Here is a 26,132-nt window from a genome sequence, read left to right on the forward strand (position 1 = left end):
ATGAACTTTTTTGTATAGTCTTACTTGTAGAATGACATATTAAAATATTTGCATACCTTCGTGAATCACCCTGTATAATGGGTGTACCTGCAATCTGACATACTGAGAGTCCGTCTTGCGAGGTGTCTATAAGAATAGGTTGTTGTGACAGTCGCCCAGTAGAAGAGGTCACTGACAACTGCTAATATCAACTGAACGTTGGCCAACCAGATGTAGCGTGAAGGAAAACTAGGGGTGCGCGAGACACCATGGCGTACAGAGAAGAGAATGTCATTCATTCGGAAACAGAAAACTGGAACTCTTATGATGGGATTTAACGATTAGTGTATATCATGTTATAATGGAAGCCGGCCGGAGTGGCCGTGCGGTTCTAGGCACTACTGTCTGGAACCGAGTGACCGCTACGGTCGCAGGTTCGAATCCTGCCTCGGGCATGGATGTGTGTGATGTCCTTAGGTTAGTTAGGTTTAATTAGTTCTAAGTTCTAGGCGACTGATGACCTCAGAAGTTAAGTCGCATAGTGCTCAGAGCCATTTGAACCATTTTTATAATGGAAAGTGGTGAATCAAAAATACTGTAGTGGTTAATAAATGAATTTAGAAGCATAAATACCATGAACAATATATATACCACTGGTCAATTGAGGGAGTTCAGGCAATCGAAATTAGCTAAAATGCTTCGGTGTTTCAGCTCTGTTTGGTTGCTCAAGGTTTGGTTGGCCGACTGCTTCAAAATTCTCGTAAGTCACCGTGTAATATAGCACTCTATGGAGAACTTCGGTTATCGTTGGACACCACACTCAGATTCCATATAGAAGGGTTGGACAAAAATATAGAAACACCGCGAGAAATGCGTGCTTCAACATAAATGCAGATTCTAGCCAAGCCTGTAAGTTCCACTGTTGTATTTGACCACAGACGGTACCTCTGCAGTGTACTCGATACGTTGATAGTGTCAGTCGTGGTCAGAACAGTGCTTTGTGTAGTTGTGAGTGCATTATGCCCGATCTAAGTGAATTAGAACATGGGTAAATTGATGGCGCTCGAATGGTGGGTGCTTCTTGCATCGAGGTAACCGAAGTGTTTGGTATTATAGCTGAACAGGAGGAGAAAATTAGAGACCTTCAGGCTGATTTGGACAGAGGGAGGGAGGAACTGAAGAGGTTAAGGGGGGAGGAGGGTAAACAGCGGTCGGAAGTGGTAGCTGGGAACAGCGACCACAGAAAGAGGACAGTTTCTGACAGTTTCCCAATTGGCACAACCAATAGATTTGCCTTGCTACCACAGTTAAGTAAGGATGAGGCACCAGTAGAAGCAGATGTAGTAAAAAAAAAACAGAATCTCACTAGGAAACCAACTGTTTCAAAAAAAGCAGAAAGTAGGAAGAAAGTTATGTTGCTAGATAGCCGCCATGGAAGAGGTGCGGGCCAGATTTTGCAGGAAAAATTAGGTGAGAGGTACCAGGTCACAAATTTTTTCAAGCCAAGTGCATGTTTTAGCCAGGTGGTAGAGGGTATAGGTTCCTTGTGCAAGGGTTTCTCAAAGCAGGATCATGTGATGATAGTGGGTGGAGTGGGAAACAGTATTGATAGGGATCATGGCTACAGCATTGCGTGTGACCTGGTGAAAATAGCCTCGGCAGCGACCCATACATAGAGGGGTTGAACTGGAAAAAACACACTGAAGATATGCTGAAACGTTTGAGTTCAGCTACTTATGCTATTAGGGTCATTGCAAATTTTGGCGATATACATCTCAGTAAATTAGCTTACCACGCCTATTTTCATTCTCTGCTTTCATATGGCATCATATTCTGGGGTAACTCATCATTGAGTAAAAGAGTGTTCATTGCACAGAAGCGTGTAATCAGAATAACTGCTGGAGCTCATCCAAGATCATCCTGCAGACACTTATTTAAAGAGCTAGAGATCTTCACTGAAGCCTCGCAATATATATATTCACTTATGAAAGTTGTTATTAACAATCCGGACGAATTCAAAAGTAATAGCAGTGTACATGGCTACAACACTAGGAGAAAGGATGATCTTCACTACTCAAGGTTAAATCTAACTTTGGCTGAGAACGGGGTAAATTATGCTGCCACAAAAGTCTTTGGTCACTTACCTAATACATCAAAAGTCTGATAGATAGCCATATAGCATTTAAAAGGAAATTAAAAGAATTTAATGGCAACTCCTTCTACTCATTAGATGAATTTTTGGATATAGTTAGTGGGTAATTTCTCGAACCCCCACAAAAAAAAAAAACAAAAAAAATTTTAAAATATTAAGTGTCATGTAATATTTTGTGTAATGTAATATCTTATATAGACACCTGTTATTAACCTGACACGTTACACATCATTACGAAGTGTCGTATTCATGATCTATGGAACAAGTACTACTCTAATCTAATCTAATACAAGAGGTCCCGCATCAAAGATTTATACCACACACAGGGAAAACGGAAAAACATCATGCGCTAAGTCACAACGTAGATGAAAGTGTGTGTTGAGTGATCGCGACTAACGGTCATTGAAGAGGACTGTTACGAAAAATGAGAAGACGATGGCTGTAAAAGTCACTGTAGAACTTAGTGTCACACTCTCGAAACCTGTCAGCGCCAAAACAACACGGAGGAAGTTCCGTAAGCAGGGAATCAAAAGGCATCAGTGATGCAAGTGTCCGTAACAGGAAAACGTGGTGCCGTAGCCATAAAACATGCTCTGTGGAGCAATGGAAGGTAGTTATTTGGTATGATTAGTCTGGTTTCACACTGTTTCCAACTTCTGACCGAATTTACGAACCGACCGAATTTACGAACCAGGAGTGAAACACGGCGGTGTTTCGGTGATGATTTGGGCAGCGATGCAGTGTTATTCCGTGGCCTCTACGGTTGTTCTGCAAGGTTGCATAACTGTCAAGGATTATGTGACCAGTCTGGCTGATCAGGTCCATCCTAAGGTGCAATGTTCGTTTCCCAATTGTGGTGCAGTGTTCCAAAACGACAGCGCCCCTTTCACACATCTCCTATCGTCCAGGACTGGTTTTCTGAAGACGAGTATGAATTGTTGGATTTCCCCTGGCCACCACAGATGGGTGCCTCATCACTATCCACGTCCATAATCCTTACCTGAACTCGCCACGGCTTTGCAGGTATGTGATTCACTTGAAAACCATACAGGACTTGTATTTATCCAAGCTGTTCTAAGTGCCAACGGGTGTCCTACACCGTATTAAGGGTGGTAATATGTTGCGTTTTGGTGTTTTTTATTTTTTCTCCACAATCCCCCCCCCCACCACCACCACAGTGATGGTGATGTTTGGCAATAAATATCCAACGACAAAATCTGTGGTTGTTCGGGGATATTTTGTAAGTATTTTCGTATATGGAACCGCTAGTCTCCAGTGACTCGTTAGACAGCAAATCACACATTTCGTTTGATTTCTTACGCCTGTTTATCTTTGTATCGGTATTGTAGTGGAAATATTTGCACAACAATGGAAATTTCGACGGTAATCACTGTGTGTCTTGTATGGGAACAATCTCGTTCCCTTCACTCACGGTATTGTTGACAACAGTAATGCACAATTTTGTCTTCGCCCCATTTTCTGCCGGGTTCGTTTTCCCAACAGTGTTAGTTCTGCGAGGGTCGTTCAATAAGTAATGCCTGGCATTTTCTTTCTCAGAACATATTTATTGTTAAAAGACAGCATTTGCTAATAAAGTACATTAAAATGTCTTGTCCATGTCCTATTTTTCTACGTAATCTCCATCACTTTCTATAGATGTACGCCTAAGTTGTGGAAGAGCGTGTGTTTCCTGCTGGTAAAAGCTCTTGTACTGTAGGCGTAGCTATGTTTTTCACTGCGTGACTGACACTCTCGTCATCTTCAAAGTGTGTTCCCTGTAGAGAATCCTTAAGCGGCCCAAACAGATGGAAGTCCGAGGGTGCCAGGTCTGGACTGTAGGGTGGATGAGACAATGATGTCCAATCCAATATCGCGATGTGTTCCCAGGTTCTTAGACTTGTGTGTGGGCGTGCAATATGGTGTTGGAGCAAGATTTCTGCTGGATTCTTGTCCAATCGAACACGTCGGAAACGATTCTTGAATTTATTCAGAGTCGGCACGAATAATGGCATCTGCACGATTCAGCATGTCTGGAGCAGTGGCTGTGACAGGACGCCCCGAGCGTGGCTGATCATGGAGTTCTGGTCCGCAGCTCGTGGTCGTGCGGTAGCGTTCTCGCTTCCCGCGTCCGGGTTCCCGGGTTCGATTCCCGGCGGGGTCAGGGATTTTGTCTGCCTCATGATGACTGGGTGTTGTGTGATGTCATTAGGTTAGTTAGGTTTAAGTAGTTCTAAGTTCTAGGGGACTGATGATCATAGATGTTAAGTCCCATAGTGCTCAGAGCCATTTGAACCATTTGGAGTTCTGTTTCTGCAATTCCTGAGGCCATAACTTCCTTTACCTATCACCCAATTGTACTCCTATCAACTGCAGCATCACTGCACACAAACTTTTATGGATGTTGACCACCGTTTATGCACACAAGAATACAATAACAGCACGATGCTTGCAACGCCATTTTAACGCAGCACTAGGCTCCGCCATATGCCAGAACGCTTCGAAACTTCATCGGCTAACAGAACAAACATCAAACATGAAGCACAAACAAGGACGTTCGTCTACGTATATTAATGGTTTTTTTTTAATGTGGGGCATTACTTATTGAACGACCCTCGTACGTTATCAGTGATACACAACAGTACATATAGGTTTACTGATGAAGAGTTGGTCGATATGCAGCCTGAGTGTGACTGAACGCGCCACAAGGAAGCCATTCGGAGTTGTTCCTGAAGAGACGGCAACCACATTACAGCACTTTTGCATCTTACAGAGATTCTTCTGAGAAACCGGATCCTTCTGTCTTAGATTCGGTGCTTGGTGCTTGCCTGTTGTGGGCTTCTCTACCATTGTGAGCGCATTTTCACAGAAACAGAGATAATTGGGGTAACAATCCGAGCAAGATAATTACATTATTTCTCTGTAACGAGCCATCAGACAAAGGGTCCTTTACACCTTAATACTCATAATATATTTCATGAACAACTGTCGATATTTTGTCGGTGGAGTACTGATCCATGCACTGATGTTACTGGTGGGTATGGGTTGCATGTACTGGAAGAGATCGGTGAGGTACATTTTGCCGAAGCCAGCGATACGAATGCTCGGCCTGCTTGAACGGAACGAGAATGTGGTCGAGGTCACGCAGAAGCTGCCAGCTGCGGAAAAGACTGGAAACTTGCCCGGCCACTTCCAGTCAGGGGCCTGCCCTGTCACTCACGAATGAACGAGTGCAGTACCCGCAACAAACAACTGTGGTGGTTTTTACATTCCAGCATTGCCATCTATTAGCATTCATGCTAAGTCGGGTGATTCTGAGGAAATTAGATTAGGAAATGAGACACTTAAAGTAGTAAAGGAGTTTTGCTATTTGGGGAGCAAAATAACTGATGATGGTCGAAGTAGAGAGGATATAAAATGTAGACTGGCAATGGCAAGGAAAGCGTTTCTGAAAAAGAAAAATTTGTTAACGTCGAGTATAGATTTAAGTGTCAGGAAGTCGTTTCTGAAAGTATTTGTATGGAGTGTAGCCATGTATGGAAGTGAAACATGGATGATAAATAGTTTGGACAAGAAGAGAATAGAAGCTTTCGAAATGTGGTGCTACAGAAGAATGCTGAAGATTAGATGGGTAGATCACATAACTAATGAGGAGGTATTGAACAGAATTGGGGAGGAGTTTGTGGCACAACTTGACAAGAAGAAGGGACCGGTTGGTAGGACACGTTCTGAGGCATCAAGGGATCACAAATTTAGCATTGGAGGGCAGCGTGGAGGGTAAAAATCGTAGAGGGAGACCAAGAGACGAATACACTAAGCAGATTCAGAAGGATGTAGGCTGCAGTAGGTACTGGGAGATGAAGATGATTGCACAGGATAGAGTAGCATGGAGAGCTGCATCAAACCAGTCTCAGGACTGATGACCACAACAACAACACAGCATTCATGCTTCATCTGCGCGTTCTGAGGGGTTCTGACTACGGAACACAGCCATGTGAACACAGCAGAATGTTTCCAACGAATCATTGAGCAGTCACGGGGAGTGCTAGGTTACAGACCGTTGGTTACTGCAACTTGTGAAACGGCTGGCCATTGTATACTTCGAGAATCAAGTTCTACAGGGTGTTTCAAAAAGAATATACGTATTTCGAATGCATATATTTATTAAACTTTAAGGCATGTGAATATGAAACCTTACACACATATTTACGGACCTCTCTGGTTCAGATTACAGATGTTCAATGTGTCCTCCATCAGCGACACGAACAATGTCACATCGATAAACAAATTCGTCCATACTCGGGCAAGCTTGCCCTTCGTCACTGATGTTATAGCAGTACGCATCCGGTTCATCAACTCTTCCAGGTTCTGTGGGAGTGGTGGTACATAAACGTTGTCTTTAACGAAACCCCACAGGAAGAAGTCAGAGGGTGTCAAATCCGGTGACCGTGGAGCCCAGCTGAAACATGCTAAGTCGCCAACTCCTTGACGACCAATTCAGCGGCTCGGTAGAGTTTCATTCAGACATTCACGCACTTGGCGACTCCAGCGAGAGGGTGCCCGTCTTGTTGCACAATGAAGTTATCTTCGTGCAGCTTCGGAAACAACCAGTTTTGTAACATAGCGAGATACTCCTGCAGTGGCTAGCACACTGGACTCGCATTCGGGAGGACGACGGTTCAATCCCGCTTCCGGCCATCCTGATTTAGGTTTCCCGTGATTTCCCTAAATCGCTGCAGGAAAATGCCGGGATGGTTCCTTTGAAAGGGCACGGCCGACTTCCCACCCCGTCCTTCCCTAATCCGATGAGACCGATGACCTCGCGGTTTGGTCTCTTCCCCCAAAACAACCCAACCCTAAGATACTCCTGAACGTTAACCGTGTTTCCATCAAAGACCAGTGGGCCGTAAACAGATGATCGGGATATCGCACAAAACACATTGACTTTGGGCGATTCTCGTACATGTTCAATGGTTGCATGTGGGTTCTGTAGGTCTCAAATTCGAACGTTGTGGTTGTTTACCTGACCACTAACATGGAAAGTCGCTTCATCACTGAGCACGATGCGTTGTGCGGAAGTGTTATCATTGTCAATAGCATCAAGACTCTCGTTACAAAACGCCACACGTTTGCGTTTGTCGTCAAGACGCAGGGCTTGTAATTGCTGTAACTTGTACCGCTTCATAACCAACCGACGTCTCAAAACACGCCAAATTGTTGTTGCAGGCAGTTGTAACTCCCGTTTGGCACGACGAGTTGATTTTGAAGGACTACGTTGGTGAGCAGTTTGAATTCGTGCAACATTTTCTTCAGGAACACAAGGGCGGCCAGGACTCTTTCCTTTACATACACATCCTTTATCTAGAAACTGTCGATACCATCTGCGAATGTTCCACCGTTTCGGAGGATCAATTTGGTACCTCAATCTGAAACGCCTTTGCGCTTTAATCACAGAACTGCACTTCGCAAACTCGAGAAAACAAAATGATTTTTACTGCGGAGTAGCCATTTCAAACATATGACGGTTACCAAGCAAAACAAAAGACAACTGACATCTAGGGACTGTTAACATAAACTAGATTATGTATTCGTTTCTCCAATAGCCGAGCCGAGACGCAGCGATCGATAGTTTGGACAAAATAATACTTTATAATGCGTATATTCTTCTCAAAACACCCAGTATAATCAGTTAACGCTACGAAAAGTCTGAACACATATTTTTATTTGTACCAGTGAAATGGTTTCAGCCTCATTTTACAACGGGTTGTAAGATGGAAACTGGAGAAGTAACGGGATATAGGCTAAATGCACCATTACAACCACTTATACACTTTTCTTGTCGTGACGCAGCTCAGTTTTAACACGCTTCCATTTCCTGACAACGAAATCTGCCTTGAGCCCTCCTATAAGATTCAACCCGCTTCTCTCTATCCATGTCCGATTACATATCTCCCCAACCTCACACTCCCTCATTTTTTATTTTTTCCTTGTGACCTTGACATTGCCCCTCCTAGGTGTCTGTATCCCGAAACTCGTGCTTCCCTGTCGGCCATACACGCACATTATACCTATCCTCACAATTCAGCTCAAGTGAACCAGTTAGCTCCATAAACTAACTATCCAAAAGTATCAAGCCACCTTCCTTCTCCCCATCACTGGTCATAAATGCAGGTCCTTTACATCTTCTGCTAGTGAAGTGTAATACGGTTGAGTGTATGTTTTAACTTTCTCGCAACTCACTGTTTTTTAAATGTTATGCGAAAGTTATCCTACGCGATATTTTAAATGTCATTAGTAAAAAGCTTCTCCATACCATTATAGCTATAAAAGAATGAGGCGATTAGAGGATAATGAAACAAGCAGACAGTCCTAATAAACACTGGTCCGCAAACCAATGGCTTCACCGATATGACGTATTATGGCTGGCTACGTGAACACATTAAAAGAGAGTTCTCAAGTATCCAAACTGCAAATATACATTAAGGACAAACGCAATACGATAAGTTGTCCACTTAGCTTTAAAAAAAATAACTCAGCGAGTTTTAACAGTTCTGAACAGCAACCAATAAATGTACTTCCATAAAAGTACTTTACTCCTCTCTGACTACGAGGTAATGTACTAAATCCAAGAATATCTGTGTTGTCTTTGACGTTCCAGAACGGGGCGAGACATTGTCCATGTGAAGCAGGCTTCAAACGTGTGTTCATCGACGCCTGCATTCGTTCAAAAACCCCAGGCGTGTTCCGAATGCACTGACAACCATCCACAATGCATTCCCATAGTTCATCGACAGTTGTCAGCAGGGTTGGAATGTACCAGAGCCTTAAAATATTCCCAATGAAAAGATCCTACAGATTCAGATTGGAGGACGTGGCGAGCTATGGTACTGGCAAGCAACGGCCGATACCCTTGTTATCGAATCGCTGTTTAAGAGTACTTAGGTATCCAGAATTATAATACAGTCAAACGAAGGCACATTATCCCTTTGTAATTTATGCCCCACATGCGGTGTTTCAGAATAAACGTAGCCTTAGGTAGTGTTGTAACATTGGTATGACTGCACTCCTGCATGCTTCCTATCGTGAAAACCCATTGGTTTCCGGACATATGTTTGTTACGATTATTTGCTTGTTTGAGTGTCCTTCTTCCGCTTTTATCTGTAATAGTGAAACACCCTATATAGCTCATCCATTTACACAAACTTTCCCCCCACTGAGATGTACAGTATGAATGACGTATCCTGCTAATGTTAAATTTGCTATGTTCATGACCTATTTTCTCACAACTTCATGCAACTTAATGAAACTTTCGTATGTTACTTGTACGTGCCTCTAGTGTAGAAGTATGAAACCGGAATTTCCCTACAGATTGTGCTAGCCGTCAGTGTAGGGCCCGTGAGACCGCGTCTGAAGCGTCTTCTGCTTTCTGTGACGGCTGACGACAGAAGTCAACACACAGTAACCCAAGTTCAGGGTTATTATAAATGACTGAAGCGATTTCACAGCTCTACAATAACTTTATTATTTGAGATATTTTCACAATGCTTTGCACACACATACAAAAACTCAAAAAGTTTTTTTAGGCATTCACAAATGTTTGATATGTGCCCCTTTAGTGATTCGGCAGACATCAAGCCGATAATCAAGTTCCTCCCACACTCGGCGCAGTATGTCCCCATCAATGAGTTCGAAAGCATCGTTGATGCGAGCTCGCAGTTCTGGCACGTTTCTTGGTAGAGGAGGTTTAAACACTGAATCTTTCACATAACCCCACAGAAAGAAATCGCATGGGGTTAAGTCGGGAGAGCGTGGAGGCCATGACATGAGTTACTGATCATGATCTCCGCCACGACCGATTCATCTGTTTTCCAATCTCCTGTTTAAGAAATGCCGAACATCATGATGGAAGTGCGGTGGAGCACCATCCTGTGGTACGTTTAGCTCCCTGCTTGCTTTATTCGTCGACTTCCGCGGGCTACGCGTGAAACTTGCCCGCACGCGTTCAACCGTTTCTTCGCTCACTGCAGGCCGACCCGTTGATTTCCCCTTACAGAGGCATCCAGAAGCTTTAAACTGCGCATACCATCGCCGAATGGAGTTAGCAGTTGGTGGATCTTTGTTGAACTTCGTCCTGAAGTGTCGTTGCACTGTTATGACTGACTGATGTGAGTGCATTTCAAGCACGACATACGCTTTCTCGGCTCCTGTCGCCATTTTGTCTCACTGCGCTCTCGAGCGCTCCGGCGGCAGAAACCTGAAGTGCGGCTTCAGCCGAACAAAACTTTATGAGTTTTTCTACGTATCTGTAGTGTGTCGTGACCATATGTCAATGAATGGAGCTACAGTGAATTTATGAAATCGCTTCAATCATTTGTAATAGCCCTGTAATTTTTCAAACGAGTAAACACGTCGAATTTTGTGCCCAACAACTACGATTTGCGGACAGCATTGGTTTTCTGTTATCATTTGAAGAAAGCTGCTGCAGAATCGCACCGAATGCTTGTCGGAAGTTTCGACGAACACGCTCTAAGGAAAACACAGCGTTTCGAGTGGTTCAAAAAATTCAAAAGTGGTGATTTTGACGTGAGAAGCGACGAGCGCGGGAAACTACCGGAAAAATTCGAAGACAACGAGTTGCAGGCCTTATTGGATGAAGATGATACTCAAACTCAACAGGAACTCGCAGAACAATTGAATGTGACGCAGAAAGCCGTTTCTCTTCGGTTGAAAGCTATGGGAAAGGTGCAGAAAGTGGGAAAATGTGTTCCGCATGAACTGAATGAAAGACAGCAAGCAAATCGAAAGACCACTTGTGAAATACAAAAGAAATTCGTTTCTCCATCGAATAGTGACAGGTGATGAAAAAGGTTTGATTCTGAGAATCGTAAGCGTTGTAAATCATGGGTGAAGACCACTGCACTGCAAGGCCAAATCGCTTTGGACAGAGGACTATGCTCTGTGTTCGGTGGGATCAGAAACGTGTCATCTATTATGAGCTGCTAAAACCTGGTGAAACCGTTAACATTCATCGCTACCAACAGCAATTGATCGATTTAAATCGAATATTATATGAGAAACGACAGGAATATGGAAAACACAGCACAAAGTGATATTTCTCCATGATAGCGCCCCATCACACACTGCAAAACGGGTCAGAGAAACGATCGAGGCGTTCAGCTGGGAAATACTAGCGCAGGCGGCTTATTCTCCAGACTTCGTGCGCTCCATTCGATTATCACCTTTCTGCATCACAGGATCACGCTCTTAATGAACAATGCTTCAATTCGTGTGAAAATGGCTCGCTGACTGGTTCGCTTCAAAAGAAGATTCCCTTTTTTTGCGTGGCATTCACAACCTGCCAGTGAGGTGGGAGAACTGTATAAAAAGCAATTGAGATTATTTTGAATAAAATATTATTTGTCAGACAACAGACGTGTAATTATTGCAACAAAATTCCGGTTTCATGCTTCTACACCTGTCATATATTCTAGGAGTTAGCATAGAATATTTTTTTTTGTTGTATCTCTTTTTGTTTCATTTCTTCCTTACATTTTTGTGCATCTTACTGGGAATATACGTTCAATGTCTAACTTAATAGAAGCGTAGTATCACAAGAGTATTACAAATAAACTGTAAAAAAATCATGCAACTATCTTCTATAGTTCCTGTGGAAATGGGTAATTTGTCTGAGAAATTTTTGTTTTTCAGAAATCCATTTAAATTAAATCACACATTTTAGTAGAAACAACAGTTAAAACTTGGCAGCATTGTAGTTTTCGTCATCTTGTACATTGCCTGACTGCATCCACTTCCTCCCCTCAAAGATCTTGCCTCCTTGGACACTTTTTGGGCTTGTAGCTCAGCTTTGTCAATTCGTTCATCGTGCAATTCCTCCCGTATGGCTCGTGTGTTCCAACCCGTCTTCGCTCCCAACTCCACTCTAAGATTTTCAGTCTAGCAGTATTGTCATCATTAAATATCATTACAGCACCATAAATACTAAATCGCAATATGTGGAAACCCACAAATTCATTATTAGGTGCTCTTATTCCAAACTATATTATTGAATGACTCTTTCACATTTTGTGTCTTCACTGCCAGACATTTCAGTAGATCTGAATTCGTCAAATCTCTGTACACTCTAGTAGCCTCAGGTAAAGAGTTCTTGTTGGTAAACTTATCTAAAGTTACACCTCACTCAGCTTTTTTTTATATTTACGCCACTCGCCTGAATGAAGGTTGTGGATCGCCTTGTCATCTGTTGACATTTTATGGAATAAAACTGCCTACACAACCTTTTTCATACCATCTGGGTTTTTTGCGTTGCTTCTTATGGTTTGACCATAGTTTTCTGGTAGCTGATGATACTGTCTAGCAGACGCATGCTAGAAATCGCGCCGTCAGACAACATTGCCTGTAACAGCCATGCTTCTCCATTAAACCAAGAATACTGCACGAACAGCGTAAAAAAGCATCACAACTGTTATCACGGGCATACTAACTTATGCAGCAAGGTTTCCATTAGAATTTAAATCACACCACACCCATCTAGACCTTATGGTTCATGAGATATTAATTTTTCACTGAGCAGTGGTTTATGAAATTCTAAAAATGTGCTACACGACTAACTAAATTACATTAAATTAAATATACTTCTAGCCAATCAAATTGAATAAATCATACATCAAATTAATCATCAAATTCCAAATAATATTTTTGCATAGAATAATTAAAATTTTTCAATCAAATGCCCATTTATACTCCCCTTGAACTCTTTTGGCTAAATAGTGGATTATTATCGTTTCGCTGCCAGTCCACGCTCACCCCTCTGGGACGCGGGAAAGAAGGAACAAAACAAAAAAGACCTAGATTTAGGCAAGTCACTGCATTCCTCACTAGACGACAGCATTACTTTACTTCAGGGCCATACGGAATTAAAATTTTAACCTCTTTCAGTAGTGAATAACTGTAGGATACTGTTAAAACGATTGAATATATTCGTGTAATGTGTAGTATCTTTTACACCACAACATTCCAACATCCATTTGTAATACATTGTGCTGTCTGTACAGATGCTGCTGTTTGTGTTGGCTTTATTGTCCCTGGCGCTCTGGCTTCTGCTCAGCTGGGTCAAGATGAAGCCCAAGAACTTCCCTCCAGGTAAGTGGCGACAGGTTTATTTTGCCTTAGTAACACGAGACATCCTTCGGCAGTGCGTTCCAGACTAATAATTCGATCACCATTTTGGATTTACAGATTTCAAAATTCAGCCTTATGTGTGCGGAAGCGAGTTACCTAGGATGCATTTCGATCGAACTCATTTTGTTTTCGCACCTCTTATATGCAGGTTCCACACGTGTCTAACGGTAGGTGTACGCGCAGGCCAAGGATACATACACTAAATTTGTCAAATGGGAAATACAGGGCAGAAAAAAAGAGAGATGAAGCAAACAGTACATAAATTCAAACAAAGAGCAAGCTAGTAAAGAACAATTCCCGTACGGGTTCTAGGGTGACGAGATGAACAAACGTGGTACATGGGGTAAACAATTCTAAAAAATAGGACTTAAGCGGAAAAAAGCGAATACAAGAAATTCAGGTACAACTTTAATTAATTAACTACAGCTGATTAAAATTCCATTGCTTTATTTCTTAAGACACAAGTTTTCAGTAGAGTTTTGAGCTTGTTCAAGATATAACTGCAGAAAAATCCAAAGGAAAACTCTTGCAAATTGCACCGTTCCATCAGCATACTTACCATGGTTTATATTGTGAATCTATTGCGCAGCTATCGATGAAAATGTTCTTTCAACGACAATGTGTTACGGAAAACTTTAAAAGAATGAACTCAGCGAGTTTTAACAGTTCTGAACAACATTCAATATATGTACTTTCATAAAAGTACTTTCCTCCTCTCTGACTACGAGGTAATGCACTAAATCCAAGAATATCTGTGTCTCTTTTGACGTTCCAAACTGTTCAAGACATTGTACACCCCCCCCCCCCAAATTTCAAAATTATTAACTCATATTGCGAAGGATACAACTCTTTTGTCCTTATCATCGCACCCTTTTCTTAGAGACATCCGCTGAAGGATCACTTTCCATGCACCACCATTACGATGAGGGAATTCAGACCCAGTGATTGCCAACATTTGTTACATGCAGATCGTGCATTTCCCGTAAGGTTCAGTAAAACATCCTCATGATAAGTACCCAAAAAATTATTAGAGGTCTTTACATTCTTTAGTTTGCTTCAGTTACTGCATTTTATACATATTTTCTGCTTTAGCTAATCAAGTTCAGTATTATTAATAAAGGAAATAAGTTTGCTGAATTAGTCTGTGATAATCTCTACATATGAAAGGCAATATCCTCACTGACTAACTGACTGACTTCCTGCCTCATGATCGCACAGCCCAGACCACTAAGGATGGAAACTTGAGACTTGGAGAAGGCGTGGACCTTATGCTATACACGTCGTTTAATAAAGGAATTTTCGAAATCCCAACCGTAAGAAATAGGAGACAAAGGTTCTTTTTGAAAAATGTCACTATTAAGGCAATTTTGAAGCTAAACCTACGCAATTTTATGTTTGGTTTCTCGATCAGAAATGAAGAAATACGTCTTTTACCATTTTTGGAAATTTAGCCCTATGGGGTTGAAATACTGGATCAAAGCTTTTTTTGCAAATATACCATTATTAATGAACTATAAATTATTTTAAAGCTACATCTACGAACATTGGTATTTGTCTTCTCGGTAACAAATAAAAATATACATGTTTAAGCGATTTTGGAAATTACAGGTCATAAGATTTTTTTATGAAAATCTTTTACTCTGAAAGCATTTTTTAAGATAAATCTTTGAAAATTTAAATTTGGCTTCCCAGATAGAAACAAAAATAGGTATTTCACTTCTTTTGGAAATTCAATCCCTATGGGGTGAAATAGGGGGTGAAACGTTTTATGAAAATATTTCATTGCGAAAACATTTTTAAAACTAAACTATTGAAAACTGGTGTTTGACTTCTTGGTTAGAGGTGAAAAAATATGTGATAATTAGCTCGACACCCTAGATGTAAAGAGGCGTTGATATACATCATTGGGGACATGTTGAAAATGTGTGCCCCGACCGGGACTAGAATCCGTGATTTCCTGCTTACGTGGCAGACCATTAGAGCGTTTGCCATATAAGCAGGACATCCCGGGTTCGAGTCCCGGTTGGGGTACACATTTTTCAACATGTCCTAATGATGTATATCAACGCCCTTTTGCAGCTATGGTGTCGATTTAATTATCATCTCATTCTAGAGAAGCTGCACGGTCATCAATTGTATCTGTTTTTTCGGGAACAGATACTACCTTCTCTGGAACCGAGCGACCGCTACGGTCGCAGGTTCGAATCCTGCCTCGGGCATGGATGTGTGTGATGTCCTTAGGTTAGTTAGGTTTAATTAGTTCTAAGCTCTAGGCGACTGATGACTTCAGAAGTTAAGTCGCATAGTGCTCAGAGCCATTTTTTTAGATACTACCTTCATATACAGAAAAATATATGTTTTTCATTCTTTTTGGAAATTCAACGACTAAGGGGGTGATCAGACTGATTAACTGACTGATCAACACTCACCCCAAACCGCTAGGGATGGAAACTTAAAGTTTGGAGAGGGTGTGGATCGTATACTGTAGGCATCGTTTATGAAGGGATTGTCCAAAATTCCACTCCTAAGGGGGGAAAAGAGAATGAAAGGCTTTTTGAAAGTATGTCGCTCTTATGGGAATTTTGAAGCTAGAACTACGAAAACTGATATTTGGATTTCCAGTCAGAAAATAAAAAAAAACGTGTTTCAGCATTTTTGGACATTAAACCACTAAGGGGTAAAATAGTGGGTGAAAGTTTTTTGAAAATAAATAATTATTAAAGAACTACTAAAGGACTTTAAGGCTACGTCTATGACAACTGGCGTTTGATTTTTCGTTTAGAAATAAAAAAATAAGTGTTTTAGTGTTTCTGAAAATTCAACCCCTAAGGGAGTGCAATAGGGGATGAAAAGTTTTAAGGAAATATGAAACTTCCCCTTTGAACAATTTATATATATGACTGTGCTTAAACTGACACACAATATTTTTAGCGCAACGCAATCTGACTTTCAAAATTCCCTACAAAAGAATGGCCCTGACTAACATTAAACTATACCTTTCACAGATCACTTACCTCACAAAAATCTTCGCTGCTCAAGCTACTGCAATACAGCGAGCGCCACTACTGCCAGCTAAATAAAAGATTCAAACTATGGAAGGCACTAACTACTAATAAGGATAGTTAGCAAATGAAAGATATTAATAGAGAACAAACAATGTATTTACCTTGATATCATCATATATAAATATAGCAGTTCATGACAAATTTCAAAACTCCGCCATCTCTCTCCCCACATCCACCACTGCTGGCGGCTCACCTCCAACTGCGCAACGCTATGCGTTGTTCACAGCCAGCTGCCTAACACTACAATGGCGAGAATTACAACAATGCAAAGCAGCCACAGACTGCACACAGCACAGCCAGTGATTTTCATATTGAGCGCTACGTAACGTTGCCAATAAGAAAACATAAACAGCCTACTTACATAGAGAAAACATAAACAGTCTACTTACATAGCCCCCACGCTCCCCACAAAAAATTTTACAAATTTTTTTGGGCAGTGGCCAATAATGATTTGATAAAATTTTTCATAATTACAATAACAAAGAAATCAAATGCACACACTTATTGATACAATGTTGGTCAAAAGCTAAAATTTTCTTACAGTCCATAAAGATAGTCCTGATCATTCATCATAACAGTAATTACAGGTTTTTTTTCACAAAGTCTCATTAGTAAAAGAAATTGCACACAGAAGTAGTGGATTTCCATGCAGTCTTGAAGAAGTAGTGTTGTCCTTCCAACGGAAAGACAGTGCTGACTCTTGACATGCATACAGGTAATGGGCCACAACAGAGCAAACCCACAGCAGAGTCATTCGAAGTTTGGAAGAATATTGGTAGGTAGGTCATCACAGAGCAGACCCACTGTAGTCCTGGTAGAGATTACGGTATTGGTGGGCCACCAGAGGTGCAGACCCACTGTAGTCCTTGTAGAGATAATGGTATTGATGGATCATCAAAGATGTAGACCCACTGTAGTCCTTGCAGAGATAACCAACAGCCATCTGTTGTGACTGTGCAGGTGCACATTCACCATCAAAGAGTCTTGCGGAGAATATAGCAAGTCCATAAACCACCACTTGTGCACTCACAAAGTTTTTGGAATTGTCCTTAGAACCAGCAATGCTGTTATCCAGTCCCTTGCTGAATTATTAACACACGTGCAAACACTAACAGTCCCTACTTCTCACATATTGTCCATATACTATGACCAACAGAAACGTGTGCAGTGAAATGTAACTTAATTGGAAGAACTGGTGTCTGTACAATTATAAATTTACAACATGAAAATACAATTACAAAGGTACAGAATACATCATTAAAGAACATAACAATACAGATAACATTTTTAGTAACACAGGCTTTACAAAAGAATAGAAATAAACATATACATCAGTGGAATTATGACATGAGTACATACATAAAGGATCACAATAACTTTTGAAACATCAACTTCACACATGAGCATTGAACAGAACAGAATTAATAATGTCTAACATCTTTACAAAGTAAATAACATATTATTAATGCCAATTATATTCGAGGATAACAGTATTCCTCATCATAGTGAATGTAGCTTAATATTAAAAGAAGAAAAAATTCTATGAAACTACACAGAGACAGGAAGAAAACAAATACACAAGGGTACACAAACACATAGTGGGATAACACCAATAGGAAAGGACAGGGTTCGTTTTCAGTGTCACATTTGGTACTGCAGTCCAACCCAAAACTTCATATATCTTTCCTCTTATTTCATCCTTTGTTTCCACCAAAAAAATTCTATCTAAGCATGCTTTCTGTATTTATATGTTCACACATTTCTCACCTCAACATTTATTTCCAAGAAAATCCTACCTAAACCTGTTTTCTGTATTCTAACCATATTTCTTTCAAAAGAAATATGGCTCATTGTGCAATACTCATTTAGGCCCAAATCGTTTTCATATAACTTTCAAAGCATTCTTTCCCTATTCTCCATAGTTAGGTTCTTATATAGTCTACCCCCTCTTAAGCTAACTTAAATCTACTGAGCTCAGATACTAAACTAAGGAACGAGGCAATGCAGCAGCACATAAAACAATTAATATAAACAGCAATAAAAAAAATGGAAAATCGCAAAGCAAGCTACAGTAAATCTAAATTACCAAGCAATTCAACATTAAAACTAATATGAGGCAATGCAGCAAACAAAAAATAAATCTGGCTTAGCAGAGTAACACAAATTAAAGTTCAGTAGCACTATGCCTGGCAAACAGCAGCTTATATCTAAACATGACATAGCTCAAGCAGAAAAAATAGTACACTAAAGATAACAATGCAGATAAGGGAAATGTATATTCACATCTTAATGTTTATGTAATTAAAGTGGTGCACCACAACAACTGATTGTAAAAGAAATATTACCATGTACTTGAAAAGAAAATTATGTGTTACTGTTACTAGTTCCTTCTTATTGTTCTTTCCTTTCCAAGTGCTCCTTTTTTAAAGAATGTGGATTATAAAATAATTATTTAATTGATCTGTTGACAGAAAGTGTTCACATTAGCAAATGCATTTCATTTTATAAAAGCAATGCTGCAACACAGCTGGAAACCAGATATCAAATGAAATAAGCAATTACGCAAACCAAAGCATAAAAACATCATTCAATAGCTATGTGGCATTTCGTAAGTCAGTAGCTCTCAATTCTCGTAGAAAGACACTTGTCATTATCAGGTTTGCAGATGTAAGAATATTTCCGAGGATAATGGCCTCCCCTTTTTTTTTGTTCTACCTGTGCCGCTGAAAAGGGCTCGCAATAATGGCTTTTTCTTCAGGCGTCTGACACAGCTGGGTGCCCGCGACGCATTACGTGCAGGTGGTCACTTAACTTTCGTACGGAAATATTTACGACAGCAGTTTCTGCTACCGTGGCAGTCTCATACAAAAATATTTCACGGGTCAAGAATTAGCGTTGCAAATCTGTAGAAACAAAATCCTATAAATATAAGTGTCCAAATAAAATATTCGTCAGCATTGTGATACAGTCACGAATTTCATAACTCTTAAAGTACGTTTCTTGGTTTCCAACATCCTTTTCATAAATCAGAGTCCCTAAACACTACTCATTATTCCTTACCTCATTATACATATACATATTCGTCGACACTTCTTCAATATTTCATCGTGAGAAATACGTAGCATAATAAACATTCCTCAACAACATAATACACATCGTCGTCGTAATAATAACATCATAACACGTTAGTCAAATCTCAAAATCGTCGTAACTTCCTCCAATAATTTCTAAGCCTAAAATAATTCTCTGCTCATGTCAAAAGTGTCAGCTGCCTCAAACGTACTTTAAAAATCATGATCTCATACCAAATACATCATTCAAAGCTCTCATAGTATCACAATGATTCCGAAAAAATATGAACAGTTTACAAAGTACAGACAAAATACAGTTTCATAAGTGTGAAGTTATCCAACTGTGTAATTGCGTAAACATGTGTCACTGATGTAGTAAAATAAATGTTTGTCTCTCTCAGTTAAATGATCAGATAGCTGTGTAATTTGTGTGTTAGAGAAATATGGTACCGATGTGTAAAGTTGTATAAGCAAATACCATATTAGCTAGGGTTCCTTGTGGTTGCCACACACATGGTACACAAAGTAAGCGTGTACCCCCCTGAGGATAAATGTAATTATACCCTCAGGTGTTACAGATTACAGCAATGGAATGAAATGTATCATGGAAAAACTTCGTATCATTGTACTTCAAATATCTTAAAAAATAAATTTTTAAAGTACAAAATTAATCACTCAAATGCGTGTCCTGTAGCGCTAAATGTGCGTCTTGTTGCAACATAATCTCTGTGGAAGTGTCGTAGTTATCGTCCTCCGAAAGCTAAGTTCTGCAGAAGTCAATGTACTTACCTCATAATACACAAAAGTGAAATGCTTTGCGTATAAATGTCTTATTTATTACGCTTATTGCCGTGATGAGGAAAGTACTGTACTGTAACGTATTGTTGTGCTACGAAAAAGGCTGTCTCATTGTTGCTATACCAGAAAAGTTACTACTAAAACATGTTTTAATTTCTTGAATAATGCCGAAAAACTGTGCAGATATAAAACAGATACACCGCAAAAGCAACATTGTAAATTGTCACTCATTAGTAGCGTCGTGATATAGTCGTGTAGCTGTCAAATAAACTAACCACTGTGTCACCTGGTATCTCTCAGAAAGCACCTTGAATCCATAATGTATTTGCAAGTAAACCAAAATGTTGCATTAAAATCTCATTAGCAGTACCAGTATGTGTCCTAAGTATGTAAGCCTGATAGTCGTTACGTAATCGTGCAACTAACAAGCAAGAATGTACAAATGCAACGCTGTGTAGTCTGTTCACTATAACAATGCATTCGTAATTTCTATTTAAATAAGTTCTCTTGGTTCTAGACTGGATATTTAACTTCAAACATTGTTACATGTTAACAGATTCTAAATCTGACAAAGCATACTAGAAATGTGAAGTGAAAAGTTTTATGGCAAAGACAAAGTTAAAAGGCAGATTATCTTTCAATAATCGGTTTTACATGTGAAATGTGGTACAATCTTTTACTCTTCAAAGTACTCAGAATTTCAACTTCAACGCAATTATCATGTAGTATACGTCGGTAAAGAATACTTGAATTTTTCTCAAGGTTAGCGTCTTTGTTATTTTTCCCTGAGCCAGCGGCCGCACGCAGCTGCCTGCTGTGCGAGTCATTGTCTGTCTCTTTGTTGGCGCGCGTCGTTATTGGGATTAGGAGACCTAACTTCTACAAATTCACTCTGACGAGAAGGCCCTGCTCTGTTCGAATCCCGCCAGTTCTGATGCAATTCAGATCTGTCGTTACGATCATATCGTCCGTCGTCATGTCGGTAGTTCCTGTAGTTTCTTTCTTGTCGGTCATGTGGTGGAGAATTTCTCCCGGAATCATAACTGCGCGCTGAACTGTTGCGTCTGAAGTTATTCTGTCTCCCTTGATAATAATTGTTTTGGTTTCCATATTGTCTGTTTCTATGGTTATCTCTGTCATATTCATAATTACAGAAGTGCGATCTTTCTCTGTAACTATTATTACTTCGCCAGCGGTTGTCATATGGGTGGTGTCTGTTTCGGTCACGATTTGTGTTGTGAGAATAGCCTTGTCGCGTCCAGTTATTATTTCTTTCATCGCGGAATTGCGACTGATGTAATCTGTAATTATTGTGCTCCTGCGTTCCGCGATTGTCAGTGTCACTTTCCAGTTCTTGTAACAGTCCCTGAAAAGCTTCAATGTCGTCTTTGCAACGTCCTGCCAAAATAATATGTCGTAAATGTTCAGGTAATTTGATTAAGCAAATGCGGATGAGTTCTGAGGGGCTGTATGGGTTTGACAGGTACTGATTCTTGTGCAACATGTCTTCAAAATATTTCACAAGACTGGAGAATTCAGATTGTTCGAAATGTTTCATCATTATGATACCATGTTTTACGCGGTCTTGTGTGGCTTGAGACCAATATGCTGAGAGGAAAGCATGGTAAAATTCTCCTTCACTGTGGCAATCGTGAATGACCGATCGCATTCTTACAGCTGGTTCATTCTCTAAGTAGCCACACATAAATTCTAATCTGTGTTCCAACGACCAGTTGGGAGGAAAACAATGAGAGAATTGATGGAGCCATGCTTGTGGATGAATGTCGTTGCCAGAATTCTTAAATGTTTTGAATTTACGTGTAGTAATGAACAGCTTATAGTCAAAATCGTCATGTCGGCGAGTCGCATATCGGTCATTGTTAGGTCGTGTCGGCCGTTCCATCTCAAAATTCGGTGCACATTGCCAATTTCTTTCATAACTTCCGAAATGCCCTGTGTTATTATTTTGCGGCTTTTCCGTGTTTCTAAGTCCCTCTTCCCGTGTTGGAGCGCGAGTGTCCTCTGAAATACGTAATTCTTGTAGTACCTGTGTCAGCTGATCTTGTACTTCCCGGATTTCTCTTTGGTGTTGTGTATTAATTTGATTCTGATTTTGTTTGAATTTTCTGATTTGTTCATACACTTCTGTGTCAGTGAAGGCTACGGGTCTTGTGTCATTCAGATCATCATCTACCTTTGTAGATAAGTTAGTGACCTGATCCGAAAGTTCGGCTACTTTCTCCGATAGTGTACTTATTTCTTCAGTGTGTTTTTCTGAACCAAGTTTCAGAATATCTACTGTGTCCTTAAAGTTTTCCTGAGTTTTTGCAAGTTGCGTAACCGAATCGGTAGATGCAACTGAGTCAAATTTAGCCCACAAGGTCTCATGATTTTCATGAACAATGGTTTGCAGTTCTTTTATGGCTGCTTCGTGATTCTGTAATGCATTTTCATGCCGCGAAAAAATAGGTTGAAAATGCTCACAAATTTGTGTTTTTACGTCATTACAGACTTTTTGACATTTCAATTCAATGTTATGTAACTCAGTAGTTAAATCTTCACGTGTTTGTTCAAGCGTGGTGTGAAGATTTTGTTCCATTGCGTCTAACTGTTGCTGTGTTTGTCTCTGGTGTTGTTCCATTGTGTCTAACTTTTTAAGATTTTGTCCCATTTGTCTCTGATTTTGTTCCATTTGTTGCATTAATTGCAATAATAATGTATTAGTGTCTGGAATCTGTTTCTCTACGCTTTTCGGCAGTGCATTTGCACCGGCAACATTCACATTTTGACAAGCAGAAAATGTGTCTTGACTTATTTGAGAAAACGGTGATGACCCAAAACCTGAATCTACAGTATTTGCGATATTGTGTTCTGTCATTCGCGATTCCTGAGGCGAGCTGTTGCCGACCAATCGATCGATAACGCTTCCCTGTTCACTACCTGTTTCACTGTCTACACCATTGTTTGCCGCCCGCTCCATTTCCCTATGCGCAATTACCAAATTACTACTTTGAACATTAGTTAATTCATTGCTCTGCGGCGCTAACACACTGCCTTCGTCTTCACTGTCATTTCTCAGTTTACTTTGGAGCCTAGTATTGCGTTTTTCACACGCCATAATTGTCACAATATTTCACACGATAACACAGAAAAGCACAATTTGAAGAGCAAAATAAAATAACATAGCAATGGAAATAATGTCTACTTAATTGCCAGCGCAGCTGCGAAATACTTGGTGCAAATCTACATGCATGCCACAACTGTTTTACTGTACAACAATGAAAGGCTACAACTACAAAGGAGATTCTCTCTACAATTACGCGCTAGCAATAAACAAAATCTACACTAATTACACAAACTACAACAAAAAATCAGAAGATTCCAGTGAGGTATCCTTGGCTAAGGGTCGACATATGAAACTTCCCCTTTGAACAATTTATATATATGACTGTGCTTAAACTGACACACAATATTTTTAGCGCAACGCAATCTGACTTTCAAAATTCCCTACAAAAGAATGGCCCTGACTAACATTAAACTATACCTTTCACAGATCACTTACCTCACAAAAATCTTCGCTGCTCAAGCTACTGCAATACAGCGAGCGCCACTACTGCCAGCTAAATAAAAGATTCAAACTATGGAAGGCACTAACTACTAATAGGGATAGTTAGCAAATGAGAGATATTAATAGAGAACAAACAATGTATTTACCTTGATATCATCATATATAAATATAGCAGTTCATGACAAATTTCAAAACTCCGCCATCTCTCTCCCCACATCCACCACTGCTGGCGGCTCACCTCCAACTGCGCAACGCTACGCGTTGTTCACAGCCAGCTGCCTAACACTACAATGGCGAGAATTACAACAATGCAAAGCAGCCACAGACTGCACACAGCACAGCCAGTGATTTTCATATTGAGCGCTACGTAACGTTGCCAATAAGAAAACATAAACAGCCTACTTACATAGAGAAAACATAAACAGTCTACTTACAAATATTTCGTTACATTAAAAATTTTTAAAGCTAAACTTATGAAACTAGTATTTTACTTTTCGGTTAGAAATAAAGAAATATTTGTTTGGGAATGAAAGTTGCTATGGAAATATCTCCACAAGAACTCAAAAGGCATAATTAACGAAAACTTCGTATTCCAGCTACCAGAATCGTTTTTTTATCGGAAATACATTTGGAAAAGACCACGCTTATATGGCCTTAATTAGCGTGAGAAGCTTAGAAGGTGTAGCTACAACTAAGTCATAAATAATATAATATAAAGGAATCAAGACGGTTTTATTTAGAAAATAAATTCACCATCACATTATGTGTGTTATCGTAGGAGTTCTATTGGGCGTTGTCATTTCGCCTATTTAATCCCCTACTTCCGATACTGTTCATGATTCTTCTGCTGCCTTTTTTCCCTTTGTTCCGCTCAATCGTTAGGTAACGCTGCCTGTGAAACTCTCAAAACCTCTGTTCTTTAAATTTCCTAGTTTTCTACCATTCCACATTTTTTTTCAGTTTTTATTCTGGACTTCATAATTAATACCTTATGGCTAGAGACTATATTCACTCCTGGAAATGCCTTACAACGTAATATCTGGTTTACGAATCTTTGTCTTACCATTACACAGTCAGTCTGAAACTCTCTGATGTCTCCGTGTGTCTTCCACATACACAACCTTCTTTCATGACTCTTAAACCAATTGCTTGCAATGTTTAAACTCTGTTTTTTAATTAATATATTTCTGTGTCAGGTGAGACAATTACTTATTACCCAGCCATATCAGGCGGTCTGTTTAAAAACAAAGAAAACAGAAGTAATAAAAAACTGGCAAAGTAATTACAAATCAAACTAACTTCTATAGATACATATTTCTGCACGTTTTGCAGCAACTTGAGAACAGAAGTCAGGGAGTCAGTCTTAATGTGATCATATAGCATCTACGGGCTGACTGTTGGAGATGAAGGCTACAGTGACTACGTAATAGTATAAAGTTAGCACATAACGCTTAAATCGGGAATTAAGAGGACCTTCAGTGTATTTTCCTTTGACAGTCCGCCAAATTACGGTCTGTGTGAAATTCCACCAGGCAACTTTGCCCGTCAATCCATTCCCGTACTCCATATTCTTCTACTATTTTTCTCCTCCCACTGTTGAATTCCAATCTCCCATACCAACTGATTTTTCGTCACCATTAAGGAGCATTATTTTATCTCATTACCTATTCTTTCAGTTAATTCACAATCTGCGGAGCTGGTAGGCATATACACAGTTGTCACAAAAGTCGTGGGAAACCTCCTAATATACACTCCTGGAAATTGAAATAAGAACACCGTGAATTCATTGTCCCAGGAAGGGGAAACTTTATTGACACATTCCTGGGGTCAGATACATCACATGATCACACTGACAGAACCACAGGCACATAGACACAGGCAACAGAGCATGCACAATGTCGGCACTAGTACAGTGTATATCCACCTTTCGCAGCAATGCAGGCTGCTATTCTCCCATGGAGACGATCGTAGAGATGCTGGATGTAGTCCTGTGGAACGGCTTGCCATGCCATTTCCACCTGGCGTCTCAGTTGGACCAGCGTTCGTGCTGGACGTGCAGACCGCGTGAGACGACGCTTCATCCAGTCCCAAACATGCTCAATGGGGGACAGATCCGGAGATCTTGCTGCCAGGGTAGTTGACTTACACCTTCTAGAGAACGTTGGGTGGCACGGGATACATGCGGACGTGCATTGTCCTGTTGGAATAGCAAGTTCCCTTGCCGGTCTAGGTATGGTAGAACGATGGGTTCGATGACGGTTTGGATGTACCGTGCACTATTCAGTGTCCCCTCGACGATCACC

At 40.3% G+C, this 26,132-nt stretch overlaps 1 protein-coding gene across 1 annotated transcript in view; it reads left to right on the forward strand.

The window, feature by feature from the left end:
• LOC124798012 (methyl farnesoate epoxidase-like) overlaps positions 1 to 26,132 on the forward strand; it is a 158,767-nt gene that overhangs the window by 57,426 nt on the left and 75,209 nt on the right. The window contains exon 2 of the mRNA XM_047261210.1: positions 13,201 to 13,288. Coding sequence (XP_047117166.1) covers positions 13,201 to 13,288 — 88 coding nt within the window. The remainder of the gene's footprint in view (positions 1 to 13,200; positions 13,289 to 26,132) is intronic.

This window comes from Schistocerca piceifrons, chromosome 5 (assembly GCF_021461385.2).
Source record: "Schistocerca piceifrons isolate TAMUIC-IGC-003096 chromosome 5, iqSchPice1.1, whole genome shotgun sequence".
Lineage (NCBI taxonomy): Eukaryota > Metazoa > Arthropoda > Insecta > Orthoptera > Acrididae > Schistocerca > Schistocerca piceifrons.